Source organism: Fusarium solani (genome assembly GCF_023522795.1).
Source record: "Fusarium solani strain SB1 chromosome Unknown bctg00000001, whole genome shotgun sequence".
Classification (NCBI taxonomy): domain Eukaryota; kingdom Fungi; phylum Ascomycota; class Sordariomycetes; order Hypocreales; family Nectriaceae; genus Fusarium; species Fusarium solani.
This window is the reverse complement of record NW_027072156.1, coordinates 5,496,544-5,515,490: the sequence shown is the minus strand read 5'-3', so window position 1 is coordinate 5,515,490 and position 18,947 is coordinate 5,496,544. Positions and strand designations below refer to the sequence as shown.

The 18,947-nt window shown below is 49.8% G+C and overlaps 7 protein-coding genes across 7 annotated transcripts; 5 read left to right on the top strand and 2 right to left on the bottom strand.

Annotated features, from left to right (window-relative positions):
• Positions 1–389: 389 nt before the first annotated feature.
• On the top strand, positions 390–1,145 carry MRS44_003856 (uncharacterized protein; the record flags this gene model as incomplete). Its single annotated transcript, XM_065623416.1, has 1 exon — positions 390–1,145. The coding sequence occupies one exon, from the start codon at positions 390–392 to the stop codon at positions 1,143–1,145; it is 756 nt and encodes a 251-aa protein (XP_065479488.1).
• Positions 1,146–2,370: 1,225 nt separating this feature from the next.
• Positions 2,371–3,264, bottom strand: MRS44_003855 (uncharacterized protein; the record flags this gene model as incomplete). The annotated part of the gene is made up of 1 exon (XM_065623415.1): positions 2,371–3,264. One exon carries the CDS (start codon positions 3,262–3,264, stop codon positions 2,371–2,373), a length of 894 nt encoding a protein of 297 aa, XP_065479487.1.
• Positions 3,265–6,204: 2,940 nt separating this feature from the next.
• On the top strand, positions 6,205–6,471 carry MRS44_003854 (uncharacterized protein; the record flags this gene model as incomplete). Its single annotated transcript, XM_065623414.1, has 1 exon — positions 6,205–6,471. One exon carries the CDS (start codon positions 6,205–6,207, stop codon positions 6,469–6,471), a length of 267 nt encoding a protein of 88 aa, XP_065479486.1.
• A 2,213-nt stretch (positions 6,472–8,684) lies between these two features.
• MRS44_003853 (uncharacterized protein) lies at positions 8,685–9,560 on the top strand (the record flags this gene model as incomplete). The annotated part of the gene is made up of 1 exon (XM_065623413.1): positions 8,685–9,560. The coding sequence occupies one exon, from the start codon at positions 8,685–8,687 to the stop codon at positions 9,558–9,560; it is 876 nt and encodes a 291-aa protein (XP_065479485.1).
• A 177-nt stretch (positions 9,561–9,737) lies between these two features.
• MRS44_003852 (uncharacterized protein) lies at positions 9,738–10,787 on the bottom strand (the record flags this gene model as incomplete). Its single annotated transcript, XM_046277077.2, has 1 exon — positions 9,738–10,787. The coding sequence occupies one exon, from the start codon at positions 10,785–10,787 to the stop codon at positions 9,738–9,740; it is 1,050 nt and encodes a 349-aa protein (XP_046128689.2).
• Positions 10,788–13,355: 2,568 nt separating this feature from the next.
• On the top strand, positions 13,356–16,470 carry MRS44_003851 (uncharacterized protein; the record flags this gene model as incomplete). The annotated part of the gene is made up of 6 exons (XM_065623412.1): positions 13,356–13,643; positions 13,845–14,072; positions 14,643–15,075; positions 15,184–15,281; positions 15,393–15,740; positions 15,793–16,470. The coding sequence occupies 6 exons, from the start codon at positions 13,356–13,358 to the stop codon at positions 16,468–16,470; spliced, it is 2,073 nt and encodes a 690-aa protein (XP_065479484.1).
• A 982-nt stretch (positions 16,471–17,452) lies between these two features.
• Positions 17,453–18,872, top strand: MRS44_003850 (uncharacterized protein; the record flags this gene model as incomplete). Its single annotated transcript, XM_065623411.1, has 2 exons — positions 17,453–17,507; positions 17,722–18,872. The coding sequence occupies 2 exons, from the start codon at positions 17,453–17,455 to the stop codon at positions 18,870–18,872; spliced, it is 1,206 nt and encodes a 401-aa protein (XP_065479483.1).
• Positions 18,873–18,947: the final 75 nt, after the last annotated feature.

Sequence of the window (18,947 nt, the reverse complement as noted above, 5' to 3'; positions counted from 1 at the left end):
GCAAACCAAACCTTGCCGTTTTGGTAGTCGTGGCTTAAAAGCAACATGAGTTTGTGAGAGCATTGAATTCTATCACCACTAAGTTGGCAGATGTAGTGTTGAGGTAGTCTCTAAACTCTAAGATCACATCGCTCTCAAGTGCGGAGAGAGCTCTCGGCCCTGAGGATGGATTTCCAGACCACTGGAAAAACAACGACATTTATTAGAAATCCAATGGGGGAGATCAAGGTTACCTGTAAGTGGCATATATATTAGCCAGACGCTCCTAATCGTTGGATAGGTTTGTACAGTTTCTTCCAAAGTGCGTTCGAATCATAGCCGAGCTTTTAGACATCTTAGAGGAAGTCGTATGGAACGATGGCAGTCCCGATGGATCCGCAATCGACGCCATGAATCCGCGCGAAACGCCCGATTCGTACATCGAGCTATTGTCCGAACAACCGTCAAAGTCTGTCCCTCGCTCTGTTGCTTCCTCTGTCTACGCCCCGTGCCGTGCTCCTTGCGGAGCCCCTCATCGAGTTGTCTGGCTCGCAGAGGCACTGGATACCGAAATCGTCTCTAAGGGGGCCGTGCGAGTGAACCTCGTCGCGACCCGCACAAGCCTTTGGCCGTCGCTGCCTCTCGGATCCTACCCTGATATGATCCCGCGGATCACAGCGGACACGTTGGTCGCGGCTCTGAACGAACCATCTAGTAGCCAGGGCACACAATTTCTCCTCCTCGACTGTCGGTTCCAGTACGAGTTTGATGGCGGTCATATGAAAGGCGCAACCAATTCGACCGACGAAAGGCAGATCGATAATTTGCTCTTTGGGACCAATCAGGAACTAGGGAAGACTATTATTCTATACTGCGAACTCTCGCTTTGTCGAGCCCCCAAGATGGCTCGATATCTCCGATCAAAGGATCGGGCCGCAAACGCTGATCGTTATCCTCGCCTTTCATATCCGGAGGTCTATGTCTTAGAGCGCGGATATGAAAACTTCTTCTCCCATTACCCTGACCAATGCTCGCCTCGGGGCTATGTTAAGATGGACGATGCTAGGTATCTCAAAGAGTGCGTGGAAGGTATGAGAAGGATCCATGGGCGACGGAGTCATAAGCCGACAATTGAGCCAACACAGCCACTACCGATTCGCTTCTAGATATAGATATAGAATCACTACATTAGCATTTATTGAATTTTAGATAACATATAGAAAATAATGCATGCCAAGCTGAAAGTGGATCCAGTGCCGTGATCATATGTTCTGTCCCGGAAACCCACTCCAACGGCATGGCAAATAAGTAGGTAGGGAGATGTTCCGTCCTGGCAGGTCTCCAGAGGAGGAGAGATATAAGAGAAGCCTGACAAAAGCCGCGGATATACTGTAGTCCCTGCGTGGAGGGGCGGATCCCAGATTGGTCTGGGTATTACATGGGCAGGGTTAGGGTAAACGATATCCGGAACATAGACGGTGCAGGTCTCTCTTGGCTTTGGGCTCCAGATCCGTCATCATAGCGGGCCCCGGTATGCAAAGGTAATCAACAGGATAGTAATCAGGGCACGCCTAATGGGTTACCGTACTGTAACCAGTCTGAGATTATCACGGTTGTCGGTGTGAGCGCTCCTCTATAATGCGCAAGTGATTCCTTGCCACTAACAAACTTTCATAAGAGCTTAACGAGAAACAACATAAAATCCCTTTGCCACTGCTTTCCATTCCCATAACGAATAACTACGTACTAGAAAACACCAACAATGGTCACATCCAACTTCGAATTTTCCTCCACCATACCTTTCGGCCGTTCGGGCTACAACTAGGTCGACGATGAGAACTGGCGACGTTGCTCGTATATATACTGTATATATGTATATTACACGAGTTCAACTCTACAGCGAAGGCCTGTCTAGTAGGTGCTGCAACACCGTTGGCATCTCTATTTCTATCCTAGGGCTTCGGGCTAGCGCCCGCACGCTATCGTCACAGGTTTTGCCATTTAATCGGATCACTCCGATTCGCGCTGGTACTTAATGGTAGCCTGTTCGTCTTAGCTGTTTTTGTTGAAATATAAGACCCAACAGGCTCTCAGGTACAAACCCTTTTTATTTCAACAGTTTTCTAGTCTTTACCCTGGAGCTCTTATACTAACGGTGCTGCTCAAGAGACAAGGTCGTGGCGTTCAATGGCTGAACACCTGCTCATTTCTGCGTATGTTGTTGCTGACCCAAGGCGGGCATCTTGAAGAGGTACGCTTCGATGGGGAGCTTGAGCAGGCTCAGTGGAGCACGGGGCTTGAGCCAGATCACCGGGACTCTGGCGCGTGTTTTCCCTGCATGCTCCGGGGGAAAATGATAGCCTAAGCGTACCAGTAAGACCATACATGCAGTTAGTTCTCGCCCTCATCGTTGTTTTCATCGTCGTTGCTGCCAACATTTTGGAGGGCAGCGAAAAATCCGCCGCCGCCAAGGTTGACACTCCACCAATACTGATCTCTGCAGACTGCGGTGAAATCCAGCGTTTGATAATCCTTATCCATGAACTTAACTGAGATAGCCATCCCACTAGGATGGTCCTTATTAATGCAAGGCTCGCCCACTACTCGATACCTGGCACGCAGGGAAGGCGGGTTTTCAGGATCAAAAAGCTTGAAATATTGCCCCACCATTCCCTTTATGACTTGTATGTGTTTGGTGATATTGTTTGCTTGCTTAGTGCTAGTGTTCTCCTTGAATATGATATGAAGCTGGGTGACTCCGCGAAAACAGCTTAGCTGGCTACGCGCGTCTCGGAGATAGTCGCTAGTCGTGGTAATGTTCTTGACTTTAGATTCGAGGTCCTCCTTATACCCTTGACGCAAAGATTCGATAAATTTATGGCGGTAGTCGTGGTCGTTCGGGGGTCGGGGGAGGCTTGTCGTTGGACCTATCTGAAAAATGTCCACCTTCGGATTGACGTAGAGGGCATATGCCGGCTTGAGCTTATGCTGCAACAAAACAAAGGTCCGTAAAGCATGTTCCCGAGACTCTCGACAAACATGTAGGGCGACAGGAACCTTGGGCACTTCTTTTTGCAGGCGGCCCGGGCTATTACGGTGGCCGTGCGAAACCTCAAGCGAACGAAGAAACTGGAAATGGACGAAATAGGAGTCTGTGTCGGAATCTGTACCGGAATGCTCGTGCAATTTGAAGACTCGAGGCTGTAGCCAGGTGGTTTCCCAAAGGAGAAGCCTAATTTCTTTGGGCGCTGCTCTAAACGGATGCGGCGCTGAGGCCTGTGCCATACCTCGTGTGATGGATGGGTACGGCAGGGGTGAGAGGCCAAAGTGGCCGTCAGAAGATAGAGATACGAGATGACCAGCCGTCGTTGATAAGAGACGTCGATTAAACCCTGAAAGGAGGGTAGGTTCTGTGACGGCGATAATGTGGGAAAATGTAGAGTGGGAGGCGAGGCACAGTGGAAGAGCGAGAAAAGTGGAAGCTATGGGCTTGGCGGTAGTCTTATCGGATTATAGGGTTAAGCTAAAAGATCTTGATTCTCTCTGTCGCAGGGTAGGCATGATCTTCACGGCCTCATGAAACAACTGCGTTAGTAATCTAGCCGTATGCTTTAAGTAACTCTGCGGGATGGAATACCCCGCACAAGAGACAACCTCAGACAACAATCAATCAACACACTGCTGCTGCTCATTATTCTTTACCTGATCCTTGATCCTTTCAGCACGCTCAGTGCGACACCTTCTGATACTGCTGGTTAGTCTTGATGCTGCCACGAGGCTGCGCCTTATACCAAGCTTCTCTCGCTGCAGTATATCTTTGATGTATAGCTCGTGGGCCATTATAAGTTAGGGCTGGCGCTGCTGCCGCTGGTTGGACTGCTGTTGTCTGGTATGATACTGCGTGGCCCGCTGCTGTATTAACTGCCACTGCCTCTGCTGATGTTATCTGGCCTGCGGTTGTGCGGACTACTGTTGTCTCTGCTGATATTGCGTGGACTATCGTTGTGTGGTCTGGTGCTGGGGGGACTGCTGTTGTCTCTGTTGGCGCTGTGTGACCTGCTGCTATATGGACTGCTGTTGTCTCTATTGGTGTTACTGTTGCTGATGACTGCAGGAGATCTTGATGACGAAGGGGGCATGCTGTTGAAGTTATCATTTGGCCAAGCATATGGCATCTGCTATACTTTGGCGGCGCCTTAAGCTTGCCAATAGCCTTAATAGCCTCGAAAGAGCTAGGGAATCTCGTAGTGCTTGATTGTGGTACATTGGATCTGGCAGCTATCGCTTCCACATGAGTGCGAGGCTTAAGTAGTTGTTGTGGCTTCCTAAGACGATCGAGATGCTAATACTCATGAAAATGATTAAGACGAAGGGCCTGGCCTTGTTCTAGCAAGGTTTGAAGGATATGAGCGCAAGGTAGCCTTTGGGTTCGCGTAAAAAGACTTGTACAGCTAGGTAAAGGTACCTCGCTGCCTAAAAGTCACTTCCTTTATTTCTTAACCTCCCGTAAGTCATAGTGAGAAACCTAGGCTTATATACCTGAATAAAGGTCCGTTGAGAGCTCTAATGGGTTCCGGATTTGCTACATTGCCTGATTTCAAGGAAGCTCAGTAAGCTGATGGACTAAAGCCAAGCTTAAGGCCCCCCAAGAATCAAAGAGATCAAACTTTGATGTCTTTAAATAGCTCTTTAGCATGCTATGGATGCCCTCAACTGTAGAGGTAACAATAGTGCCAAAGTGAGGCTGCTGATTAACCCAGGCCTTTATAAGCTTCTGCTTATAGGGGTTAAGCCACGTTAACTTCAGATATGCAACCTCATTTATATAGGTAGGCAGATACTTCTGCTCAAGCTCTTGAACCCGTTGTTCAAAGGTTGCTTTATCTGAGGAAAAGATAATCGAATGACAATGACCAAAGAAGCTCTTCTAGGCAGTATCATTAGTAGAGCAGCGTAAAATTCTCTCTGATGGAATAAACGTTGGCTGATAATTAGGGATAACCGCCTTATTAGCATGCCAAAGGCATAGTAATGAGATTGAAGACGGGAAGCAGATATTAACTGCATTCATGCATGCCTTTGCATAGTCTGTCAGAATAATAGATGGAAATCTGACTTGGCTGATCTCATAGAGCGATTTGAGCCTTTCAAGAGCCTAAAGGTAGTTATCTTGATCCTCGCCCCGAAGGGAGGCAAATGCAATGCAGAAAGACCGATTGGAAGCATCAGTGCTGATAATATCAAGCAGTGGCATACCATATTTGTTAGTCTTGTATGTATAATCTAGTAATAGGAGATCTGGATATGCCTGAAGATAGGCAAGCGAGTCGGGATGAGCAAATAGGATGGATTTTACCCGATTATCTGCATTAAGCTGTATTCGACTCCAAAAGCCTTCTTTGTTAAGCTGATTTGCAAGCGCATGGATAGAATTCTCCCCTGGCCGGCGTCTCGGCAGCTCTACATGATCTGATTTGAAATGTCCTTTTGCGTTGCAGGCGTTGTTGAATTTTGTCATAGGTAGGTTCTGATCTCCTTGGGAGCGACTACAGCGCTAGTCAGACTGCTGATTGTTGTTTTATCTTCAGCACTGAGCTTCCGATGCATAGGATGAGCAGTTGGGTGACTGCTTGGCTCGTGGTTGTGCGTAGCAAAGCGGCTATCTTGGCGATGGCAGATAGCCCAACCAGCTTCATCTGGTAGCTGCTTTCCAAGAATTGAGAAAGGGCAGCCATAGCCTCGTGTAGTGGTATTCGAATTCGTTGCTTTGAGGCACTTAGAGGTTGCCGCACGCGGTCACAGGCAAAGGTAACGATGATCCTTCCGTTCCTATGCATGGTCGACTTCCCTGTGACAAAGGCGTAGCCTCGTGGCAAGGCCCAATTATTGATAGCCAGATGTAGAGCATCTTGAGTTGGGTACATGCCTTCAGGGGATAAGCAATCGGGAAGAAATTAGCCTATCTTGAAATTCATTGCATTCGAGCTCTTTGGATTTGGAGGCTGCGTGTAATGCTGATGAAACAATATTGTGGGAGTGGAAGATGATGTGTTGTTGTTAAAAGGTCTAAGTTACATATGTCTCAGAGGAGCACAGCTTCTCACATAGTATTCACATCCCAGCCACCAGCAGATCGGTCCATCTTAGTCATACGGTCTCAATACGCACGATGCCGTTCAGGCATATCTAGAAGGCGGCATACCGGCCGACAAGATCATCCTTGGCATGCCAGCCTACGGTCGCTCATTCCAAGCAACCTCAGGCCTCGGTGAGCCCTACTCAGGCGTCGGTCTGGCTAATTTGGGACCTGGCAACTGGGAGTACAAGGTTCTGCCTAAGCAGAGCAGAGAAACGTTCTATGACGACGTCGCGCAAGCCTCATACAGCTATGATGCTACTACGCGCGAGCTAATCTCCTACGACTCACCTCAGGCCGTTCAGGCCAAGGTCGCATATGTTAAGCACAAGGAATTGGGGGGCACCATGTTCTGAGAGGCCTCGGGCAATAAAACTGGACCCGAGTCGCTGGTGGGGACCAGTTTCAGATCGCTTGGATCGATCGACCAAACTGAAAACTGGCTTGACTACCCCAACTCCAGATACCGCAACATTGCTTCAGGCATGAAGGGTCGATGAATGATGACTCTTTGACGAGTGTCTGGCCAGACGAAGGCGAATTTGACATGTCTCCCACTTCAAAGCAACGCGGCCACATGGCATCCCAGTAACCCTTCTCTCTGAGTTCCCATGCATTCATCTTGACAAGGAGTTTAGATGCCTTCTATTGGGGGGTTTCTTTGGTCAGGAGTGAAAGAAAAATGGTCTAGTTCTGAGATAGCTACGTAGACTTTCTAGGCTACGTTTAAATAGTTATGCTACCGCTCTATAATAGAGGACAAAACAAACACAAATAGCTCAGCAACTCAGTTGGCCTGCACTCCAGGCACTTTTTGAAATCAGGTTCAAGGCAAATTAGATACATCGATCTCCCCTCTGAATTCCATGTTTCTTTTCGCCGTGTGTAGTTCTCAGGTCGATTGTGGCCAAGTTCAAGCCATAGCCACTGCATATGCCTCGGGGAGCGGGTTCCAAGGACTTGTGAGGGTACGTAAGAGTGGCTTCCCCTGTTCGGTCAGCCACACTAGCAGGCCCTCTTGCAGGGCGTTATTTGCAACTCATCAACTAATGCTCCCTGTTTGAACAGCCATGTAGGCCAACAATTAGTAGTTACTAGGGACATTTCGGCCAGATATCCGGCCTACCTGTAACAGGGAATTCATCTTCCTAACTTATTTCAGCAATGCCTCTCCGTGATCGGGGTAATGGTGCCGATCGTTTCCCAACCCTTTGTCCTTGTTCTGTAGAGATGTCGAACACGCTGCCTCCCAGGCTCATGCTCCGAGAAAACTGGGTCCAAGCCATAATCACCGTCGATCCCAGAAGAAGACTGCGGTCAGGACTGAATTGAAGGGGTAGGCTTAGGAGGAAATGGTAGACCATGAGCTATTCGTGAATACTCCTCCACGATTCCCTTATTCCGCGCAAGGATCTCGCACGGAATAAAGGGGCGTATGGAGGACGAAAAATAATCTGGCTAGGAGGCTCAAATTTAGGCACCCAATTTCCAGTAAAGTGAACTGGTGGAGGGAAGCTTCCCCAGAGTGCGGAAAGAAGCCGGCGTAGGGTGCAAGGCAGACCGTACATGGGGGGGAAGAGATGGCTTCAGTTTACCTCGATGCCCGGACCAGTGGCCCACCCAGTTCGGCCTGCCATATATCCTAAACACACCCTCTCTATCCATTTACTCAATCACCCTCTACTGCAGCCATGTTTTACGCCAGCAGATATCTGACCGTCGGGGTGCTGAGGAGTCATCCCGTTTCAAACCATTCAGATCATCCTCAATGGTCTTCATATTTGATCTAAGCTCTATTTTGAAACGGCGGTAATGGACCGTCGTTCTTGCTCACTATATGGGGATATTCTTCTTGTCATCAGTGATGTCTCTAGAAGAGGCCATCAGTTACAATAGCAAAAGACACAGTTATCAGCACATGACGGCGTCAAAACCCAATACCGTAACACACCATAACATGGGAATATTACTATACTCACACCACCTCAGTTGTTGAACGCTGGGCACCCTTGTCAGTGACACAAGTACCGCGGTGGCCACAAAACAGGCCCTCCAGGCAGGCGTTTCGGACGGTTCGCGAGTCCTATTTGGACGCCAGTGCCGCAAGATGAGGCTGCAACAATGGGCCCCTTGCCGCTTCTGCCCAGTAGAAACCCACAAACAGAGTGCCCAAGCTAGGTACCGGATTATACCTGCAGCCTTGGGCAAGGATCACAGGACAACGACGCCCAATATAGGCCTCCAAAGCCACAGGTGTAGTGTGTAGGGCCAGACCTTGCTCGGTCACATTTGCGCAGGGCGTAAAATTGGATCAGCCACTAAAGCTAGGAGCGATGGCCTTGCTCGGCACAACTTAAGTCATCTCCCTCTCTCTGTAGGAGATCACAAGTGTGAGGCGACCAAGGCGGTGGCCAAAGTACGGAAGAAGGAGGAACATTCTACAAGAGATCGTGCCTGTACATAAACAGCGGTTCCCCCACCGCACTTTTAGAATGAATTAAGCAATGTGTATCTTCTCAATTCAACACTCTCCCCAACGAAGCCCTTGCACTAGATTCATCCAAAGAACATGACCCGGCGGATTCCATCATGCCGGGGGATCACTTCCCCCGACCAATCACCAACTCCAAGGGAGGAACCCGACAGTACATCGACATCTACCATCCGTCAAATACCATTCACGCCCGGCGCGGGCCTTACACGCGAATCATCTCAACCCCCGCCCTCTACCAACCCGGCCGGCATCAAACGGGAGCAGTATGGGCAACCCGGGACCCATGCCCCGAACCAACGTTTCCGCGGCTCCCGGAGCTCCTTGTACCGTTACAACTCTGAGGATGACCCGGATAACATTTCTTCGACCAGTGGCAGCGATTCTGATGACAGTTCATGCAGCGATAGCGAGCATTCATCGCCAGACGCTGCCCAAGAATGCGTTGACCTGCGGTCCATCGAAGATGTTATCCGTCATCTAAGGCGCCACCACATGAAGCCTCCTTACTGCCCCCGTTGCTCTCAGACCTTTGACACGCTATCCAGCCGGGATAGCCATATCTTAGAGAGAACATGTGAGCTTCTTGATCCACAGCCCATTCAAGGCATCAACTTCTACCAAAAGTCGAAGTTGAAACGACGAGATAAAATCTATCTCGGCGAGGCAGAGCGCTGGCGATGCATCTATGCCACCGCCTTTCCTAAGTCAGACCCTGCTTATTCCCCATACCTAGACAGAGGGTATGGAAAGGCGGTTTCCATGGCCCGAGACTACTGGAGGGCAAATGGTCGACTCTTTGCTCGCCAGTTCCTGGAGCACGGCAAGTTTGTCGGCGAGGAGGAGGAGAGGGATAAGGTTGCGGAAGACGCATTATGCAAGTCGGCACTAGAGGATATGCTCTACGTAATAGTTGAACGCTATGGTGATCGATGGGAGGATTTTGACAGTTAATATGCCACAAATAGGTGAAAGAGCTCATGCTCTGCGGTACTTGGTAATCCACAGGTTAATGGTCGTGAGCTGTGGATAGCAAAGCGTGACAATTAGGCCTCCGTACCACGGACGAGGCGCAGCATGCCCTTCTTTCACATACCCTTGCTGATCCAGTCAGATCAAATGAAAACTGTTCTAACGTCGCAAGTTGTTTGCCTCTTCACGCCGTTTCATGTATGACGGAACATCACAAACATAACGCCATGCCACACCCTCTGGTATCCCATGCTGCTTGTAAAAGCGGAACATCTTTTCCTGATTGCTGGCGAGCATATCGAGGTCAAAACAATGTGCCAGAGTCAGCTCCTGAATTGATCTGTAATGCTCCTTCTGCTCCTCGGTGCTCACTTGGGACCGTTGCCAAGTACTGTATGCCACGAGTGCCTCTTCTCTGGGCAGGCCAAAATTCATGAGAGGAGTTGTTGGAAAGTTTGTCTTGGGGGATGCAGGGGCGCCGCTTGCACATTGGTGGCAATAGGTCTGTGCGATACGGACAGTTGAGCCATCTGAATCATATCGCCGCCGCTTACGACCTTGAAGCTTGTCGTGCTCATCTCGTTCCCTCTCTTCCCATTGGCGCTCGTCCTCCTTCACTAATCGACGGAATTCAGGGGGGACATCATCATGTCCGTTCAAGATGTTCCCTGCCTGCATGTAATCGGCAAGCATCCTGATGTGGTGGGGTTGAAGACGGTGGTGTTTTCCTTCATTCTGCCAACAATGGTCCCCTTTTGTACAGGGAGGCCCGGGGCAACGCATGAGTGTGTAGGCCTTCCTAATTAGAACCCCTCGACCTGCACCAGTTGTTCTCGCTTCCAGATCCGCTTGCTGATTGGCTGTTGCACTGCCTCTTTCCGGTTTGCTTGGACTGACAGCTCGGTAATAGAATGTCATGATAGTGATCTTCTTGCCATCCGTCAGAACCGAACACCATTCTCGGAGTTGGTTTGCAACAAATGACCATTTGATGTCCAGTCTCGGAAATTCCTTGATGATTTTACTTGTTTTACGATCGGTAACGGACAAAACGAGCTTCGTCTTGTCCTCCTTCCACGGATTATCAGCACAGGCATCAGACAGCTTCGAGCGAAGGACGTATTTCCAGAACTTGCGCGGCGATATTACGATGTTTAACTCTGTTTCACCAGCCTGGCTCCTGTTCTTTGCAAACAGTCTCCATTCCATGTTGTAGCGTATCGTCGGTTCGCCTTCGTACGACCGTTCTGGCTCCCAGTCAGCAAATGGCACGAATGATAAGGCACCCCCGGGCGGGTCTCAGCCGGCTCCTAGGGGCTGAAGCTGCAGGCTGAGACACCTCGCTATCGGACGTTGAAAGGTCAGAAATCCGAGCTTCGCTCGCGTCATCGCTTGGCCAGTCATCCACGATCTCGCTCTGGTTCATGATTGTTGCCACATCGAAGAACACGAGCCAGCCGGCTACTTCTCGGGTTCGCTGCCGTCACCGGTTTGCCACAAAGGACACCTGTCCTCAACTTCCCCCCTTCTTCCATGACATTCCATAGGTTTCTACGGTTGTTGGTCACGTGATTATTGCAAAGGCATGGCAATTTTACAGTCTGGCCAACATTTGAGGATCTGATCTTTTTTTGAGGCTTTTCACGGAATCTGAGCTTGACTGGAGACCACAGGAATAAAATAATTAATTCGCCTCAAAATAAGACCTAATGTCTGCCGAGCGCGGATTCCGGCATGTTATGATTCGACATGGTTGGGTTAGGGGAATGGCCCAGCTGAAATGTGGGGGCCCTCGCGTACCGGAATGGCTTACAGTAGGTAGCAGGACGGATGACTCGCACTGTCGACTTGAACCCCACTCCTCCAGATTTGGTCCCTGGCCACTGGGTACCTTTGGTACTCAAAGCTACCTATAGCTGTGGATCTGGGTTGCTTACTGGCCGATTATCAGGTCAAATTTGGACGGAATGCCTGCTTACAATGTACCTTCATGTATCTCACGGTCACTCTTCTTGGCCTGACAAAGAGCATGTTATTGTGGAGAGGACGCTCTAGGTGCTCAATACTGTATTGAGATCGATGATGAAACCCAATGTGACGGCGGCCTGACCCTCGGATAATTGACACTGAACCACTCTGACAATAATCTAGGTTAAAGTGGATAATATAAAGGTAAGCAGAGACTACATTATCTCTCACTGTGATTAAGGCCAAAGTAATCAATACAGCATTAGCCCCATTAATATTGTAGTAATCGCAATTTACTCACTGTGTACTTTGAGTACATAACTAGCCGATAATATGAGCTTAGCATCAAAAGTACTCGTTTGCATATAAACTTGTACCACTCTATGGGTTCTCCTCTTTATCTCTGTTTAGACTATACACCTTGATAAAAGCATTGAAGTCTGATCATTCAGACATGAAGTCCACGGTCAATGATGACCTTACCCCAGAAGAGGCCATGCCAAACCAGTACGACGTGGAAGAAAGTTTCTATATGGTAGGTTAGAATAACCTAGAGTTTCCCGAGTGCTAACAATTTAAAAAGTCAAATATCTTTGATGATAATCTTTCACTTGATGCCTGTCCCTGGAATGACACCATTCTAGGAGCGCCACTGTACGCGGCAGACTGTGAGACCCAACCACAAGCACCCGAGTCAACAAAAGACCCTTTGGCCCAACAAGACAAAGTTCTCAGTCAAGTGGCGGGCGAGGACAGGTGGCGCCAACGGATTGAAGATTATGTTCATAGGAGCTCGTCCGAGAGGCGTCGGGAAGTCAGAAACAGACGAGTCAAACGGCCACTTAATCGATTCATGCTATACAGAAAGGCCTTCAAGGAGGTGGCAGAAGGGACTTCGTCCCGAAGCAACCAGCAATCCGTGTCCCGCATATGTGGTCAAAGCTGGAAGCATGAACCAGAATGCATCCGGCAGTGGTTTGTTGAACAAGCCGAGATGGAGAAGAATAAGCACATGGAGACTTGGGGGCCTTCCTATAGCAAAAGCCTCAATTCATAGTTATTAAGCATCGATTTGTTAGCAAAATGGAAAGAAGTTTGGTGATCCCATAGGGCTACGCAGCGCTACTTCTCGCTCTAATTATTTATTGGCCGGTCTGGAACGCCGTGGGCTTTTACTTGACGCCCTATGCTTCTCATATATGGGCACCATGACGGCCTACGTCGCGAAATACGTCATCGGCACGTTTCTACCGTAATTCCCCGCCAGCAGAGTGAATAAAGACACAGTACGCAATGCTACAACCTTGAACAGTATGTGTAGATGCTACTGTGCCGTATGTAAGAGGGATTGCGGCGAGAGAAAATATCGTGACGGGTCAGTCCAGACAGAAATGGCAGGAAGATGAATATATCCTGGTTTTTTTCTGGAGACAGCTAGTCAGCAAAGTCACCAATGCTGACTGTTTCCGAAATGCTGGAGTCATGTAGCTCTCAAGGTGACGTGCTTACTGGAGCTGCAAGCGGTCATGCCACTGAGCAGCGAAGTGTCAGGATCTCTAGAAAATAATACACACGTATGTACGGTGCGGCGGTACATACATAAAGTAGTCCATGACATGCGAGGACTGTGAACGCTTAAAGATGGCCTTTTGGCTACAATAAAATTCGTCTATGAAAAGAACCCATAAAGAGTATCAAGAGAGCTACCCAAGGCCTATGGCGAGAGGGAATACTGATATTCAAAAACGCCAAGGGGCTCATTTCTCAATAGTGAACCCAGCCCATCAATTTCATCACTATGAGGAGGTCATGCCGATGCAATTTGGTGGCCAGATATCCAACTGCAGGATCTCTTGGTTTAATAAAAATGGGAAAGGCCATTTCGTCCTCATCAAGGACCTGAAAGGCCACCCGACTGATATCTCTGCGCTGGACAGTTTCGCCTCACATCCAATCCCGCACTTCGTCAAGATTGAAGGTGTCTTTTCATTTAAACGTCTCACACCCATTGTGTACGAATATATGCCAGTATCGCTGGCTGAGATTTCCGGCCACCCGAGCCTTCGCGACAGACACCTAGCTGCGATACTCGCACAGGTATGTGACTCGTGGTCGGGCATAGCGAAACCACCTAACACAGCACACCGAAGGTTCTAGAAGGGTTAGCCCATATCCATCGGTACTCACTGACGTATTTCGATCTAAAGATTCACAATATTCTTATCGATCTCGATGGGAATGTCAAGCTATGTATGTACCCATCCCTTTGCCTCAGCTTGTCGGTATAACATATGGCAGCTCAACGGCCAGCTTCTAGGGCCTACGGAGTTCAAGGGGCGCCCTCCAGATGTCACCGTGGATCTCAAGGCTCTGTGCAATGTTGCTCAGATCCTGATGCAGGGATACGAAGACAGCCCTCCCAGGATTGACCGTCCTCAGCGCTGGGGCGACGGAGCATTGGCCTTTTTCAACGCACTAACCAAGGCCACAGAGATCGGCTTGTTGCAACAGGTGAGCGCTGCCACAGTATGCCATACGGAATTCTGTGCTAAATTGAACAGCACTCGTTCCTCCAAAACCCATCACCAGGGCAGCTTGGAGAGATAGTGCTTTGTTCGCAATACTGGAGCTCTTGGACTCACGTTGGAATATGAGAAAGATATCTGAAGCAGCGTAAATGACCTTATTGCCTCGGTACCTGTTGAAAGGTATCTTTCGCTTTTGCCTTTGGCATAGTGGTCTATTATGTTCCACACGACCATACTTACTGCATATCCAAGAGCATTGCGATGGGTATAGATGGCATGGCACATGTAGTCTGGGAATGCAGGTGATGAGTTCAAGTATAGTACTGTTTCGGGTCTCTCTGTATGCACCAGGCAGGCAAGCTAGGTTCAATTAGAAATTTGGTAGTTTAATAGTTGCATTCCTCATCCCCTTCTTTCATGAGTGGTAACAATACTGATTATCACGATGATGACAAGGTGATTATAGCAAAACATAGGTGACCCACCCGATGACGACGACGCACTTGGTCAGTGCGAGGAGGGAAAAGCGCGTAGAGAAACTATAATAATATGTACTTATCAACCCCAGCATATATATACATACATGCCATGCGCCAACAGCGAGCACGGAGCCTGCGTCACTTCTGGCCGACACGCTGGCTACACACGGACGCCCTGCTTCCGCCTTTTGAACCAAGCCATGACCTCCAAGCCCGAAACCATCAAGATCGCTCGTTTCCATGACAAGGAATTCGAGGCACATATGGAACTGCTCAGCTTGAACGATAGATCTGAAGAGCTCAATGAGGTTTCTATTGCTCCAATATTCATGGCCCACGTCGGAACGCATCATCCTGACCTTCAAAGAGGATGTTCGGGCAAAACTGGCACTCTCGATCAGCATGGGCTACTAGGCCGTGATCTTTCAACGAATAAAGCCTCCAATAACGACCCTCGAGTGTTTTACAACGTCGCTGCCCCAACCAGCACTTTCATATGTGGAAGCCAGGGTTCTGGAAAAAGTCACATACTTGCCACGCTGCTAGAAAACTGCCTTGTGTAATCCAAGGCGAACCTGCTGCCGCGGCCACTGACCGGTCTCGTGTTCCATTACGACACTTTCACATCAGACACAGGAGGCCTGCCCTGTGAAGCGGCGCGTCTGTCGTCTCATGAGGGGGTTAAGGTTCGGGTTCTTTGTCTACTGACCAACGTGATGAACATCAAGGTAAGTAAATATGTTTTAAATATCGAGACTTCAAGTGGGTTGCTAATGTTGTCCGAGAAAATATATAGCAGAATGCCACATGTCTCCGTACAGGAGCTTCGCCTCCGCTAGACGGACCTTAATACCAAGCGAATGCTGGATCTTATGGCAGTCAATTCAGGGCAGAATGGCCGAATGCCGTTGTATCTCCACGTCGTGGCACGAGTGCTGCGGGAGTTGAGAATCCGGCAGCAACACATCGGCGGAGCGTTCGACTACCGTGGGTTTAAAAGAGCCCTAGAGGCGGAAAATCTAACAGAGAGCCAATCTATCCCTCTTCAGCAGCGACTTGAGACCTTGGAGAGCTTCCTAGCAAAACGAGTGTCGAGTGTCCCGGCGGTTGCCGACCAGGGTAACAAGAGGAAGAAGACCAAACCTGTTGCAAGTGGGGAAGAGGAGGCTAGCGATTGGGCGCCGGTGGTAGGTTCATTGGGATAAGTTGTATGTCGAGGTAATACTGATATGAGTATAGAGTGGGCAATTGACAGTTATCGACCTATCTTGTCCTTGTGTAACCCCCGAGATGGCGTGCTCCCTCTTTAACATCTGTCTCGGTCTGTTCCTGGAACAGGAAACCAGCCTGGGCAAGGTAGTGGCACTTGACGAATCACACAAGTATATGACAGACAACGTAGAGAGCCAGGCGTTCACAGAATCATTGCTGTCTACTATCCGCCTACAACGCCATCTCGGCGTGCGCGTCATCATTTCGACCCAAGAGCCCACAATATCCACCCGGCTATTGGATCTGTGCAGCATGACCGTCGTCCACCGCTTTACCTCCCCCGCATGGCTGCAGGTCCTCAAGGGTCATCTTGCTGGTGGATCTGATCTTTCTGGACTCAACGAAGCTGATGACTGCGAAGGGCAGCAGCACCAGGAAGCGACGAGCCGAAGAAAAGATACAGGGGCGGTGCCATATCCATCGATGTCACCATTGGCGCTATTCTCAAATGTCGTCCAGCTGCGAACCGGAGAGGCGCTCATATTCTCGCCTAGTGCAGTTATGGATGCAGTGCAAACAGCGCATCCCTGGGCAATCAACGGTACACAGTCTGGCTGGCAAGCCGTGTTGCTTGGCTGTGGCGTAATGAAAGTGCTGGTTCGGGATCGCATCACAAGCGATGGGGGAAGGAGCATTATGGCTTGAAACTCAGACGTGTAAGTCAGGGAGGGCGGCCCCCGTATCTGCCTTTGAGTGCGGTCCGAGTCACGCTGGTATGTAGAATCCTATGATGGCCAGCGAGGCACGCACGAAGGTTTCGTCCTCTTGCTTTTACTGTCCGAGATCTCTCCTTAAGCCTATAAGAAATAACCATGTTTTCACGTATACCAAGAAGACTTGGAAATTACATGTAGCGTCGTGCAGTAACAACCAATGAACTGATCGGGGTGAGGAAATGCAGGGAGCCAATCCGACATACCGTAGCCAGCGAACTCGGCTCACTTCCAGTGCTCCTACATATCGTCATGGAGACGAATAAAAGTCCATCTGGTGTCGAGTAATCGCTGCGGCATCGGTGGCGCAGATGTTCGCCGACACAGGGTAAGCTTACGGGGTGACGGGCTGAACGGGGCAGTTGATTATGGATCTGCTCTCTTGCCACTGGTTGACGCAAGGTTATCCAGCCCGCCAAGATCGACTACCTGCATCAGATTTATTGCCGCCGCAGTATGTAAGCGGTCGGCCTCAGCAGAGTTTCAGGTCAGCTTGACGTTGCATGTGTGACCTGTATGTATTTATGCAGTCCGTCAATACAGAGTGTCGGTATCGACGATCTGACATAGCACAGCACATGCACCTCGCGAGGCTCTCCCCCACAGCAGACGATGAAACGTTATGCCGGATTATCAACTCCGTCAAGTTCCCCTAAAAGGCCAAACGCAGGGCCAGAGGACGGCGACAGCAGAGGCAGACACTCAACCCAGACTCACCTCCGCAGATTCGCCAATGCCTGGGAGTGCACCTCGGCGGAACTGTTTGGCTTCTTCGGGAACATCTCGACCAATACGGCCAAGCACTTATCACCTCTTACATGCTACCCTTGGGAGCAGGTCAAACCAATCCTCCACAAACACCGAAACCAGAGGCTGGCAGGGCACACACCGAGGGGGTCGTCCAAAACCAAACCATGGCAGCCGATAGACATCGAAAACACGCTCAGTCAGCTCAGAGAAGCTACAGAAGTATGTGGGATGGCTCCATTCATCATAGGGCAATGTTGAAGTTATGACTAGGAATGGACCTCTTTGTCACGCTGCAGTGACGAGAATACGGAGGTGCCGCAGGGCTCGACGCCGATCGCGCCAACGCCACTTTTATTACCCGATTCAACTCGCTGTTCCATCGGCCTAACTGGCTCGCCAATAGTCGGTGGCACAAGAGCTAATCCATTGGTAGTCGAGAACCCGAGGACGCAGGGCGATCATCGAAGGAGCCCCGTCGTATCAATCTCTCCATCAAGTCTTGACAGGCTCAATAACCCAAAGGCATGCCTGAACGATGAGGTCATCAACGGGATCTTGAAGCTTATCACATCGGCAAGTGGGGGCCAGTTATTGGCCATTGACTCCTTGACGACGAGATCTTCTCTTGGTAATCTTAATGCACGGAAAACACTGATTCCCATCCACATTGACCATCACTGGATCCTAGCTGTGGCAGAAAGGAGGCGATTTACGGTGTATGACTCTTACCCCACCGCCGGCATTGGCTTCCGCGCCGAGGAAAAACTGTGCAATCTATTTCAGACAAGGTTAAAGGATCGCGGGTGGCGATTTGTCGTCTCGGCGCCCATGATGCAAGACAACGATCATGACTGTGGCGTTTTTCTGTTGGCTGCTGCCTGCTGCGAAGCCATCAACCTGCCCGTTCCGAATGAGCTCGATACGGCTCGTTGGCGGAGCCTTTTTAGACGGCTCCTTGAGCCCCTCACGGCGAGTGAAGTAAGAAATCTAGACCAAGGACAGCCTACTGGTATTCCCACGGGTAAATGCCTGTCCGAGATGTCATCCACGCGGCTGAGGAGAATCCAAGAGCTGGTATCAGACGTGGCCCACAAGACATCTTCGTTCGTCGATCTGGCTCAAGCATGGGACACAATCAAAGTCGAGGTCTCAGAGGTGCGAGATGAAGTCGACTTGGCTAGGCCAGCCGTCAAGTTCGTTGCGAGCTTGACTAGGCAGTGTAGATCACTCTTGTCTGGTTCTTTGGAACGCCCAAACAGCGATAAAGTCCGGGAGGTGCTAGTCCGGCTGGCGCGCCCAGAAATTCTAGCCGACATGCCTTGTCTGAGCTCGAGGCAGGAAGATTGGATCGAAGCCATAGCGGCGAAGCAAGACAAGATAGCAGAATTGTTCCTTCGAGCTACGCAGGACTTTCTACAGGGAATACACGTCACAACCGATCAGCTCGCTGGCGCAGCGAATAGGACTCGGGAATCAAATAAAGCCGATTCGGGAGAGCATGATCACATGGGCAACGCTCTGGACTCGGACTCCGGTTCAAAGGTGCCGTCCGTAGAGCAAGGGATACTCTTTGAGGGGGAATAAGGCTTGGCCGGAATTAAGAGTCCTACAGAAAGGCCGGTGTTTTATTAGATGGAGTGACTAGGCCATTAGACGCAA